This window comes from Bos indicus x Bos taurus, chromosome 1 (assembly GCF_003369695.1).
Source record: "Bos indicus x Bos taurus breed Angus x Brahman F1 hybrid chromosome 1, Bos_hybrid_MaternalHap_v2.0, whole genome shotgun sequence".
Lineage (NCBI taxonomy): Eukaryota > Metazoa > Chordata > Mammalia > Artiodactyla > Bovidae > Bos > Bos indicus x Bos taurus.
In genome coordinates, this window is record NC_040076.1 from 134,508,420 (window position 1) to 134,521,971 (window position 13,552).

Sequence of the window (13,552 nt, forward strand, 5' to 3'; positions counted from 1 at the left end):
TGAGATGTCCCTATCACTTCTGTGTATGCTCAAGCCTACACGCAGAACACACTTTTGCACACAATTTCATACGGGGCGGTGGGGGCGGGGGGGTGGGGGGGAGGCGGGCGGAGAGCTGTCAAAGTCCAGCATGGACCATATATTAACGACCCCAAATGCACGTTGATTATAGAGATGCAGAACGATTATAAAAAATAAAAATTTGTCACATGTAGAAATAAGGTTAAAAAGTTTGCTGAACAAGATCTCGGAAAATAAAAGTATATAGTATATACCCATGAAGACAGACACAGAAATGTTAATGTTGACCTCTGTTGGTAGGATAAAAGGTGATTTCTATTTGTCTCCATCTTCTCTCCAAACGAAAAGCATGTTTCTCTTTTGCAATTCGCGGCTGCATCCACGCAATTCCCTGGATTTGGGAGCCCGGTCTGCTGCAGGCGCGGCCTGGGCCTGCCTGCCACGACCCTCCATCCTGGGCGGGTGTGTGTGTGTTACAGACAATAGGCAAGCAAACATCAGGCTGGTAACAACGTGGGACGACGGCTGGCTCCTTTAGAGGGTGACCGGAGAGTCCTAGGCCAGCAATGCTACTCGAAAAGCAAAGGGCTCCTCGCGAGGTTCGGGGTCCGCACAGAGGAGGCGGTGCGTGCGTGCGCGCTCTCAGGGCGGCAGCGGCGGCGCGCGCGCGCGCTGCCGCGACCCGCTCCCCGCAGCGGACGATGCCGCCGAGGAGGAGGCGGCGGCGGCGGCGGCGCGCTCCGGCGGTCTGAAGCGGCGGCCGGCTGCCACGGGCCGGCGGCGCGATGAGCTGGGCGGCCGCCCCCGGCTCGGGGCTGTGAGGGGCTCGGGGCCGGGGGTGGGCGGCGGCGGCGCAGCGGGCGGCCCACGCTTCTCTTCAGCGGCGGCGGCGGTGGCCATGCGCGGGACGGCGGGACCGGGGCCGCCGGGCCAGGGCCGCCTCCCGGGGACCCGCGGCCTGAAGGCCCCGCCGCCGCCGCTGCTGCTCCTGCTCGCGCTATTGCCGCTGCTGCCCACGCCTGGCGCCGCTGCCGCCCCGGCCTCGCGGCCCCCGGCGCTGCCGCCCGCGGCCGCGGGGCCCAGCGTGAGCCTCTACCTGAGCGAGGATGAGGTGCGCCGGCTCATCGGTGAGTGGGGACGCCTGCGCCAGGGCGGGCAGGTCGGCCCGGGCCCGGGTGCTTCCGGCCCAGTCCGCGCGCGCTGGACCGCCGGCGGGTCGGTCCCAGCTCCAGGGTCGCCTCCGGGCCCCGGCGTTTGCTTGCTGTGTTGGCCGGGAGGTGTGGTCCCTGCCCGCCTCCCCCCAACGCCGGGCCAGCCTTCCGGCCTACTCCCCAAGCCGCCTAAAGACCCGGGGACCCCTCGGCCGCCGGCGAGCTTCTCCATTCCGGCTTGCTTACAGCCTCTTCGGCCTTTCGCCTTATTCCTTAGAGGCACTCTTCCCCGCCGCTCCAAGTTTCTTTGACCCTTCCTCTATACGTGTCGCTCTAGGGCCCTGGACTTCGGGTACTCGAAATCCACGTTTTATTTAGGAACTGCAGTGATTCTGATGCCCTGGTAGAGGCAACACTACTGTGCTGATACTTTGCTGCTATCATAGGTTTATATTTTCTTTAAATGAAAGAAGTTGGTTATAAGGGCGCTACGTGTTCGAGGCAGTCTCCAGATCAGGGACGATAAGCGTATTTTATAATAGTGAATGAATCTCCAGGTACCAGACCTTTTAGCTTCTTCAGTACCTTGGTTTTTGTCTTGGATATGTTGGAGTTTGGACTGGTCCGTATTTCAGGGCCCCTCTTCTACGTTGATACCTTCTAAGGAAAGGAGAACTTGGCTTTGGGTCAGCTGGTGGTTCTGTTCTACCTAATTAGTTTTGTTATTGGGGAATTAATTTGAAAAATAGGACTTTGTGGATTCTGGAAGTAACCCCTTAGAGGAAGGTCTAATTTCTATTAGAAGTGGCCCCAAATAGGAAGTCTTTGGTACTTGGAGATACCTAGACATTCGCTTTCTGTTGTGTATTATGGGCCAAAGAGCCACAGTTTGTTTTTCCGTCTTTATTTCATCTCAGATTTGTGGTACATCTGAGTGTTTGATGGGAAAAATTACTTTTATCTATCATTTTATCCTGTTCTTTAAAAGTCATAAGACTTTCTTGAAGCCTGTTGAAGTCGACTTAGTGTTAAAGCGGAATTGCTTTTAAGCAGACTATTTAGACATTGTTACATATATGGGCTTGTAGTTTTTAACCAAAGAAGAATGCTGTGTTTTTGTAATGTCCTGCCATTCTAAATCCTCTTTGCAGTCTAGCAGAATTAGCGGAATTTAGTTTAGCTGAATGAAAATTGCAAATTGGATTAGTGCTTGAAACAAGACTAAAGTTTAGGAAAAATATTGTTTATGAATTAACCCATCACATTAATTAAATAATATTTTAAAAATAGTAATTTACTCATTTTAAAAATACTATGTATTGTGCATGATTTTGTAAAGATTTTTTGGTTAAAAATGTGTATATAATTTGTGGCTTTGTTTATATGTAAGAAATCGTCTCCAGGAGAAGGACAGGGAAGCTTGGCATGCTGCAGTCATGGGGACCCAAAGAGTTGGACTCGACTGAGCAACTGAACTGGATTGAGGGAAGGGACAGGGGACAACCAGAGGCTGACATGGAGTGCCTGCCATATACTTGCTCCTCCATGTTTTATACATGTTATTTTCTTTAATTTTCTTGTGACCCAGTGAGGTGAATATTATTATTCCCATTTTAAAGATGAAGAAAGTGAGACTTCTAAGTAACTTGTTCAAGGCTACACATTTAATAATCTTTTTTTAAAAAATCAAACGTAGTGTTGACATAGACCACAAAGTTTCATTGAATGAAATGAAGATATTTATAATAGAAGTTTGATTATGGTGTGGTGGAAAAGAATAATTGCTATTTAATACTTGAAATGTTGTATTTGTTACCTGACTGATAAACATCCAATATATGCCCAGGAATGAGCCATTGGGAAGAAGGGAGAGAGAATTTCCTTGCTGATCAAAACCTCAGTCACCTCTGGGACAGGGGAGACCTGTAGTATTTTCTTTAATACAGAAAGAGTTGACCTGTTAGAGTGGGTCTCTTGACTCTCCATCCTGCACAGATCCAGGCCCTCTTCTTCCTTTATCTATTCTTCTAACTTGAAAGTATTCCTTGGCTACTCCTGGCTGGGAAAGAGCAAGTGGGTGGGGCTGATGTGTACCAGGCGTACTGGGTTCTCAGAATGCAGTTTCCCATAGGAACTCTTATTAAGACTGCTTGTGTCGTGTTTTTGTATCTTTATGGTTTTTTAAGTGCCTTCTAAAAGCTAATTTGAGAAACTAACCATCACTATAATATTTCTAAGACAACGAATTTGCATTGCCAAGTGCAAAACTTATAAGTGAAGTTGGTAGTGACTTCATAAATTGAACTAATTGTTTTTGACATGAGAATAATTTTTTTTAATGCAGTTCATACATGCACATATTTTTAAAAAATCAATAACGCTAAAAGACTTAAAAAGCAATAGTCTTCTGCTTTTGGCCTTTCATCTTCCAGGCCCTACTTTCCAGTGGAAGCTGCTTTCCCAAGCTAGCTCTTTTTTTCCTCCCTGTTTTTTAACTTTTCATATTTTGAAATCAGTGTAGATATCCTAGTATAATAACTGAGCAGTTGCCCTCTTCTCATGCCCAAACCCCCCTGTTTAGTTACATCATTTTTAGTAAAACCAGCAGTCTGTATTTACATTATTGTGCATATATTTATATTATAAATTTTTATTATACATTACTGTATGTATACAGACACACACATAAATATAAATTCACTTCTGAGTTAAATGTTGACCCATAAATGGTTATGTTTTCTTTTCCAAAACGCTTTTGTTTTTCCTGGAGCAAATAAGAGACTTAAACTTTTTGATAAGTCTATTCTGTATCTATGGCTACATTCTCTCATACACTCCAAGAAATATATTAAATGCCTTTTGATATTTTTTTTCAAGTAACACATCAAATCATCTATCAGTTCCACTTGTTTTCCTCTTAGAGCCTCCTTGTTTTGGAGGGAGAAAACGGTAGGCTTGTTTTCTCTGCAGATTCTGTACCCTTCTCTTCTGTCTTCTGTCCCCTTTTCCTCTGATCCTGGATCTCCTGCCTTCTTTTTTTTGGTTTGCGTCATGTTACTGAAGTGTATCCTCAGTAGCCTCCTGAGAAGAGTTGCATGGGAGGTAAATTATTTCAGGCCTTGTATGTCTGGAGATGTCTATCCTATCCTCATGCTTTTAGGTGATTTGACAGAATTTACATATTAGAAAAAAATACATATATTTTTGCTACTTTTGGTGGCATTTTTCACAGTTACCTGGCTTTAAGGGTTTCTGATGAAAAATCCAAAGGCATTCTGATGCTTTTTTTCCTTGTTGTTTGAGCTTAAGGTCTTTGTCTTTAAGAAATCTGTAATTTTATAAGCTGCTCTGTGGCCCCTTCTCCTGTCTGTGGTTCCTCTTGTCTTAGTGAGGCCTTTCAATCTAGAGACTCATATCCTTCAGTTTTAAAGAATGCCTGTTACTTCTGATAATTTCCTGTCCATCACTTTTTGTTTGCTTCCGAAATGTCTATTGGTTTGGTTGTTGAATCTCCTGTAATTGATCTTCAGATACCCTTAACTTATGTTGCCTCTTATTTATATCTTCATATTTGGAGGTGGAAGGAGGGGGAAATTTTCTCAATTTTGTCTTCTAAGCTCTTGTATTTTTAAAATTTTAATGATTATTTTAAATTTTAGAACTCCTTCTGTTCCCTGTTTAAATTTCATTTTATTCTAATTTTATGGATATATTATCTTCATTTATCTTTCAGGCGTATGTTTTTAATTTTTTCTGTATGTTTAATATTTTAAAAATACTTCTTCTGCTTCCTTCAATGTGCCTGTTTATTTCAGAGTTCTTTTTCTGTTCATTTAAATTATATCGGTTGATCCTCCCATGTCTGTAATTAATTAAGAATGAGATTCTGAAAAGTTGATTAGGGGAGAGCAAGCCTGTGTGTATGTGTGTGAGAGGTCTCCTGGCCTCGCGTGGGGTGCGAGTGGACTTTTCATTGGGAGCCTCCTCCCATATATCAGCGCCTTCACCTCTTCTTTAGGACTGGTCAGCATCTGTGGAGAAGACACCTCCACTCTGCTGCCTCAGATGTGCTTGGTGAAACATCAGCTGCCTGGGTTTGAATTATCTGGCTGGGGAGGGATGGAGGGTGCCGGTATTCAGGCTGTAGACTTTGGCTTCTGTTTACAACTCTCTTGTTTTTGTGGTTCAGTTTCTTCAGAGAAAAACTTGGGGTTAACTGCCAGACCTGGGGGCCCAACAGCTCTGAATGCCCCTCACCAGTGGCTCCCCCTTTGGCAGGCTAGAGCCTCAGGCTGGTGGCTCTTGGTGCATCCAGGGCTGAGTCCCTCCAGGGGTCCTGAGAAGCACTGACCACTCCTTCAGCCGTGTCCCATCTTGCATATAGAGTCACAAAGAGTTGGACACGACTAAGCACACACGAGCACATCATGCAAAAGTTTGTTGAAATATCTGATGTGTTGTTGTCTACTTTCCCTTTGTTTGTAGTTTAGTATCTTTGTGATTTCATTACTGTCATTTTAGAGGAGTCCTAGGAAGATGGGGTTAAAGGCTAGTGATCACTTCACAGTGTGTAAATGGCACACTGTAAAGTGGGTTGGGCTTTGACTGTTGAAGAGCTGGTGACGTGTAGTTTTTTGGTAATAACAATATTAGGAAGAGTAGTGGTGGTGGTCACAGTAATCGTTGACACTTTATAGAGTGCTGCTGACATGTTGCAACCTTTTCCCTATGTCAGGTACAAAATAATCCCTGTTTTGGGTGCATATTGTTATAGATTTGAAGGAAGTATGTAACCAGCTCCTTCCCTGGTAGTAGGGCATGCAGTCTTGATTTAAGTCTATTGGTATAGAGACTCCAAAAGCCTCAGAAGCTTTATGTGGAATCCGTTTGTTTGCTCCAGGCCCTGCTTAGGCTGCAGTGTTGGCATTCGATTCCCCATTTTACTAATGAGGACTCTGATTTGGGGCCCTTTGGGCAGTGAGTAGAGGGCCAGGTCTTAACTCAGTCCAGAATCCATATTGCCTCTATGTCAGCTCTGGGGGAGCTGTGATTAACTGAAATTCTTAAGGAGTAGAATTGACAAGCGTGCTGCCACATGTGCTCATCTGTCTTCACTATTATCCACGTTCTCTCCTGTTCACTGTCTAATTGGTAATTCTGATAGTTGAGTTCCCTGGAAGTCCAGAGCTGGGTGAAAATTGTCTGTGGCTGGGGCAGAGCTAGGGTGTGGGGAAAAGTTGCTGATGGACGGTGGGTATGGTATGAACTGTTCATGATAGCAGAGTTGCTGGCGCTAGGGCATCCGTAGGAGTCTAGGGAACTTCCGAGAATAGACTCCGCCTCCCACCAATTAGGAATTCACTCTGGATAACCGCCTCTCCATTAAAACAAAGTACTCTCTGGAAGAGTTAAGCATTGTTAACATCTTATTTAAAATCAGTTTAACACTAGTTGAGATCATTGCTTCTCGAATTAGTCCAGTAAAAATTTTTGAAGCCCAACCAAGTACCACATACTGTGGTAGAAAATGGCAATTCAAAGTTACTAAAGTCCTTCTCTTAAGGAACTCAAAATTTCATAAGAGAGACTAACAGTTGTAGCTACAACTCTCACATTAAGATAAGAGTTATACTTATGATTGATGTAAGTTATCGTGGGAATGATTGCTTTTGACTGTAGAAGGGTGGAGAGTCTTGGGTTTAGGGAAGGTTTTTCTAGGAAAGGGGACATTTGAGTCTCATCTCCAAAGGTGAGCTTGAAAGACAGTAAAGAGGAGCGTTTCATGTTAGGCAAAATAAATAGTACAAAGCCATAGGCGTATGGAAGCAGGTATGTGTGAAATCAAGGAGTAGGAACAATGTAATGTGGCTAAGATGAGAAAATTTGGCAAAACCAGGGAGTGGCAGAATATAAAGCTGAGAGGTAGGTTGAAATTAGATTAGGAATTTGAATTTTATTTTATAGGTAATGCGAAACTGTTGAATTTAGGAAAGGAGAGTACACAGAGGGGTTATAGAGAAGACAGCTTCGGCTCCAGTGAAAGGGTGGCTTGCAGACTGGAAAGATGGATTGGGGAATGGAAGAGAGTTAGCCTTGTTGTGCTGTGCTTAGTCGCTCAGTCGTGTCTGACTCTGCCACCCCGTGGACTGTAGCCTGCCAGGCTCCTCAGTCCATGGGGATTCTCCAGGCAAGAATACTGGAGTGGGTTGCCATGCCCTCCTCCAGGGGATCTTCCCAACCTAGGGATTGAACCCAGGTTTCCCATGTTGGAGGCAAATTCTTTACCATCTCAGCCACTAGGGGATCAGCTAGGGCAGTTGAGGGTGTGGCATGGGTTTATGAGGAATTTGCAGGGAGTTTGGAGAGACTTAGTGGGGAGAACCGAGGGCTAAAGAAAAGGGAGGAGGCAGAGAGGAATCAAAGTTTCAGATTTGAGCAGCTTTTTCTTATTGAAAATGGTTGAAGGAAAAGAAAAATGAGATGAGCCATTTTTCTCCCAGCACCTCTCTTCCTTTTCAACCTCAAGCCAAGTGTTTGGGGGTGGGGGAGCAGTGAGCGTGTTCTTTCTGCTGCTGCGGGGCCTGTCCTCCCGCTGCTCAGACTCTGAGGAGGTGGTGCTGGTGGAGGTGGGTTAGCACGCTGCAGCATGCTCCGAAGCCTGGATGTTTTGGGTGGGGTTGGTGGTATTGATACAATGTTAATTTGAATCCATGTGTTCTTCATTGAGAGAGCTAGACTGAGACATTGTGCAGTTGTGGGTTTTGAAATTTTTTTTTTTCCCGGTCTTCATTCTACACACGTGGGAGAACTGTCCAGTTATGGCTAAACCTGTCTCCTATGAGTCACATCCTGAGTGACTCGTCTGTTCTGAAGGTGCTGCCTGAAATACTGTTTGGACTTTAAGGGTCACTTTAGAAACAAATGAAATGTGGGTATTTTTTTTTTTTTTTGAGCATCCTGAATTGAGAAATTCCACATGACTACTTTTGGGGTTTTAACACAATTATGCCAGTGTTCTGAAAAGACTTGCCAGCTATATATACTAAAACAAAACAAAAACTTGACATGAAATAGAGCCATTACCTACTCTGAAATTGTATTATGCTTAAAAGTATGTTTTTTCCTGTGTTATTGTTGATGTATATCAAGTATAATATTTTCTAATCAAGATGTTATTAAACAACTTTGATTTATGTAGGACCTCTAAAAATGTGATGTGCCAAAACAAATGTGTGTATTGCTGAATTACATAATAAACCATTTACTGAAAATTCTCAATTGTGTTCAGCAAGTAATAGTGCCGAGTGGCAGACTATTTTTGAAAAGAAATTTCAGACGTCCCATTCTTGTTCTTAAGACGAATATGTTGTATCTTGTTCATAAATAATGAACGTGTTCTTTTATAAATATGTCTTGCTCTAGGTCATCAGTTTCACTTAATTTCTTTTATTTATCAACCGTTGGCAGTAGATGGCATTGGCATTTTTTAATAGATAAAGCTGAGACTCTGGGAAATTACACAGTTTGCTGGAGGTCACAGAGATGTCTGGGGCTGTATGACTCTAAAGTGCGTGCTTTCTCTACTGTGCTGCCTCTGAAAGTTAACAGTTTACATAGTCTTTATCTAACCAGAGTCATCTGAGGGGCTTAAACAAAATACAGATTCAAAGACCTACTCTGAGCAATTTGTTTAGGAGATCTGAGATGGGGTCCAGCCAATGGGGTTTTTGAACAGTATGTCTCATGAATTATCAGATGTACGGCTTTTTCACATTTGAACATCTCTGAAATTGGAATCATTTTACAATCAGTGGTGAGTCATCAGGTAATTGACAGCCTTTTTTCTTTCTTAATGGCACAAGAAATAACGGTGCATTTAGACTAAATGAAATACAGTATTTTAACAAGATGAAATTGTAAAGGAGACTTAGACATAATTTGCCACCTTTCTTGTTTTTTGGGTATCTGTCACAACTTTCTTTCAGAATTGTAAAATTCACTGGTGATAACGTATTTGTGGTAATGGCTGTGTAGTAATGTCCTTGCAGGGAAGGCCAAAATGGCATTAGATTTAAAAACAATGGAAACGTGCTTTTTGGCTAGGAAGTTGCTGTCAAGAGAATTATCAGTGGTTCTCAACTTATTTTGTGAAAGCCTTAGAGCCTTTCCCTAGACAAGGGTATGGATCCCACATATACTAAGTTTTGTGTACTCTGATGGGGGTTCTTAGACTTTGAGGGTTTTGCAGGGTCTCTTGATGAAAGCTTATGGGTACATCTGAACCCCTTAAAAGCTGCTTCTGGAAGGGAGCATCTATTACATTCCGTATATCATCAGGTCAGATTCTCTGACCTCCTACGTGATTTTTTTTCTTCCAGTTTTATTCAGATATAATTGACATACAGCACTGTGTAAGTTTAACATGGCCAGCATAATGATTTGACTTACATACATCATGAAATAACTACCATAGTAGGTTTAGTGAACACTATTATCTCATGTAGATGCAATATTAAAGAAATAGAAAAAAAGTTCTTTTCCTTGTGGTGAGAATTCTTCGATTTACTCACTTAACAGCATTCATATATAGCATATAGCAGTGTTAATTATCGTGTTATACATTATACCCCTAGTACTTATTTGTCTTATAACTGCAAGTTTGTGCTTTTTGACTACCTTCATCAACTCCTCCTGCCCCCTGAATTTGTAAAAAGTTTGCAGACATTAAGGCTTATTCTGTTGTAATTACGTGGCTTTTGACAAATGCATCCACTGTAGTATCACACAGAATAATTTTGCAGCCCTGAAAATTCCCCTGTGAAGGGGGCATTTATGTTTATTAATACCATTACTTATATTTTAAGTAAGTTTGCTTTTAAAAAATGTATTTATTATGGAGAATTTCAAACATTCAGGAGTAGACAGACTAGTATAGTGAAATTCTATGTATCCATTATCCAGTTTCAACAGTTATCATCTCAGAGTCAGTTTTGTTTGGTCTGTACCTCTCCACTCGCAATCCACTCCCTTGTTACCACTTCCCCCCGTCTTCTGCTTGGATTATTTTGAAGCAAACTCAGAAAATTGCATAAAATATTTTTTGGTGTGTGTGTCTAAGAGATAAGGACTCTTAAAAATTTATAATAACCAAGATCACACCTAAGAAATTAACAGTGATTCATAAATATCATGTATCTAGGCTTCCGTCGTCCTGCTTTATAAATTAATGTTTATATGGAGACTCTTGCCTGCCACCTGTTTCTTCTCTTGTCGCTGCTCCCCACCACACCACCGTTTAGTTCCTTTGGTGCCAAGCTCTTCTCACCCTAGGGTCTGCAGTCAACTCTTGCTCTGCCTTATGTACTTATCGCAGATCTTTTCGGGGCTGGAGCCTTCTGTATCTCAGCTTAGTGTTCCTTCCTCAGAGAGCTTTGCCTCTCTAGGGCTGACCCTCAGTGCCACTCGGTTCTGTCACTTTGTTTTCTTTTAGGTGGGATTCTCTGGTGGCTCAGATGGTGAAGAGTCTGCTTGCAGTGCCAGAGACCTGGGTTGAATCCCTGGGTCAGGAAGATCCTCTAGAGAAGGGACTACCCATTCCAATATTCTTGCCTGGAGAATTCCATGGACAGAGGAGCCTGCGAGCTACAGCCCAGGGGGTCCCAAAGACTCAGACACGACTGAGAGGCTAACACTTTGACTTTTGTTGTTTCTATCTCCCTCTGTAGGAAACTTAATTCTGTTTGAATAGCTGCTGCTGCCTCTGCTGAGTCGCTTCAGTCGTATCCGACTCTGTGCGACCCCATAGACGGCAGCCCACCAGGCGACCCTTTTATACTGTTTTACTCTATATCCCCAGCACCTGAAACAGTACCTGGCACATAGTCAGGTACTGTTCAGTTAAAATTCAGTGAATGAGTTAGTGAATGAATCATACTTTTTTTTTTTACTTCACCATCTTGTGCCTTACTGGAGTTCTCATTCTTTTGATCATTTCCCTTTGCCCACTTAGTTATTATCCAAAAGGATATTGGAGTCAACTTGCAAATGGACGTTTAAATAAATTAGTTATAATGGCTTCCTTTGAAGTCGCCTAATTTTCCCAACTCTCTCTCCCCTGAACCCTGCTCCCTGGGTGAGATGTCCCCGTCTTGGCTTCCATAGCTCTATGCCATGTATAAACCATGTGGTCACTGTGCCCATCACATTCTCTAGTGCCCTGCTTCACTAAGGCTACCTTGTGGCTTGGCACGCAGCTGTCTCTCAGCAGACTGCTGGTCCACACTACAGCTGAAGGATATAAAATATTCAACAGAGATTCTGGCAAAATAATTAAAAGCTGGAAAACAGATTTCTAATCTTCTGAAATGCTAATCTGCTGTTAACCCTAGCCAGTGTATTTTTTCATCTCTAGAAATTTGATTTGGGTCTTTTCATGTCTTCCATGTCTCTTCTTGACTTTTTGTGGGGGCACAGTTACAGTCGTTTTCATGTCAGCTGATTCTAACATCTGCCAGTTCTGCGTTGGTTTCAGTTGATCTATTTTGCTTTTTTGCATGCCTGATAGTTATGAATAGACACAGGCATTATGAATTTTATCCTGTTGGGTCCTGGATATTTTTATATTTCTGTAAATATTTTTAGGTTTTATTCTGGTACTCAGTTAAGTTACTTGGAAACAGTTTGATCTTTTCAGGTCTAGGTATTTAGACTTGTTAGATAGGACAGGAGCAGGCTCAGTGTAGGTCTAAGTATTTCTGAGTCAAGACCTTTCTTTGTACTTGCTCCTGTGACTCTGGCAGATGTGAGTAGGTGATATTCCAGAACCTGTGAAGTGTTACCCTCTGTTAACCTTTTATTTTTGCTCTGTTCTGTGTAGCTTCTTTATGCATGCTCTGAGCAGTACTCAGCCAAAGGCTGGAGGGGCAGCCCTCTGCAGATCTTGGAAGTTCTCTCTCCATGCAGCTCTCTCTTCTCTGGAAATTTGTCCTACATACTCTAGCTGTCTTTGCCTTTCTGAACTCATGTATTTTGTCTGGTTTTGGTTATTTCAGACAAGAGAGTTTATCTGGTCCTGTTACTTGGTCTCGCCCAGAAGTGGAAATGTCCGAGGATTATCTTTTTGATTGTTTGCGTTTTTTCAAAAATTGTTTAACTCCTTAGATTATTTGTTAAGATAATTCAGTCCAATTTCAAGAAAAATTCTAAAGTTTGTGTATGTGTGCATGTATGCACATGTGCAAAAATGTGGGTTTATAGTAGATAATATGGTGTGGGATAATATTGGATTTGAAATCTGCATATTTGAGTTTTAAATCTATCTCCTCCTTCTGTTATATGTGGGCAGGCAAGTAATTAATGTTTCTGAGTGTTGGTTTCCTCATATATGAGATGCTTTTCAGTGTATAACAGGATGTCTGTTGCATAGTTGCTGTATATGAAAGTGCCATATAATCCTCAGAATAATTTATTTTGGTTATTGGTGGGGGATTTGTATGTTTTTGGATAAAAACTCAAATCATAGAATGTTAAAGGGGTTATTTAGATATCACCTGCTTGATTGATTGCCTTCGGTAGCAACATTTATCACTCATTGAATAATTACTGAGTTTACACTAGACGTTATTTTAGAAGCTTGACATGTTTTGGTGAAATAAAACAGCTAAAGATCCCTGTCCTCATACAACTAACTTTTAGCAGAGAGACGAGTGACTTGCCTGGGGCAAAAAAAATTCAGGCAACTTTGGGACAGGGCTCCAAATTTGCACTTGGAGTTGCTTGCAGGGAGGAATAATGTTTGTGAATTCTCTGTTGTGTCTTTGATTTCCTGGCTGTAACAGCCGACTCTGAGCTACTAATGGCTGCACAGCTGACTGAAAGAGTGTGTGTGCTCCTGTTAGGGATTGGCTTGAAAGAGAGTGAAAGGTGGTTATGTCAAGACTGTGAGTGAATTACTTCACCTCTACTGTAGAGCTGTGCTCGCAATACATGCATGAGCTTGGTAAGATAATTTTCTTCTTTAAATAGTGCAGGAGTCAATGATAAATTGTTTTTCAGAGTATCATTTTACCAGATAGAACGTTCTGGCACTATGGCAGGGCATGCTTCGTATTTTATGTTACAGTGCTAGAGATTATGGGTTATGTTTTTGTTACTCACTATCCTTAGATAGGAGCTGAAGAAAAGATGCCCCTTTCCTACAGTGTAACATTGTAAATTCTCTTCTTATGATGTAGTTAAATATTAGGCCTCAGCTAATTTTCTAGGTATAATTTGACTATAGCTAGATTTATGAGCTTCTGGTGGACAAATTATTACTTTATTGTATCCATTTCAGTTTGTTAGTTTCCATAAACTGGGAAAATTTGAAACAAGAGCTCTGT

At 42.3% G+C, this 13,552-nt stretch overlaps 1 protein-coding gene across 3 annotated transcripts in view; it reads left to right on the plus strand.

Moving 5' to 3' along the window:
- Positions 1-904: 904 nt before the first annotated feature.
- RYK (receptor-like tyrosine kinase) overlaps positions 905-13,552 on the plus strand; it is a 108,738-nt gene continuing 96,090 nt past the window's right edge. The window contains exon 1 of one of the 3 annotated variants that reach the window (XM_027545648.1): positions 905-1,148. In XM_027545648.1, coding sequence (XP_027401449.1) covers positions 920-1,148 — 229 coding nt within the window. In that variant the 5' untranslated portion in view covers positions 905-919. Of the gene's footprint in view, positions 1,149-13,142; positions 13,171-13,552 lie in introns of those variants that run through there. The other 2 variants (XM_027545653.1, XM_027545655.1) reach the window with 2 other exon arrangements.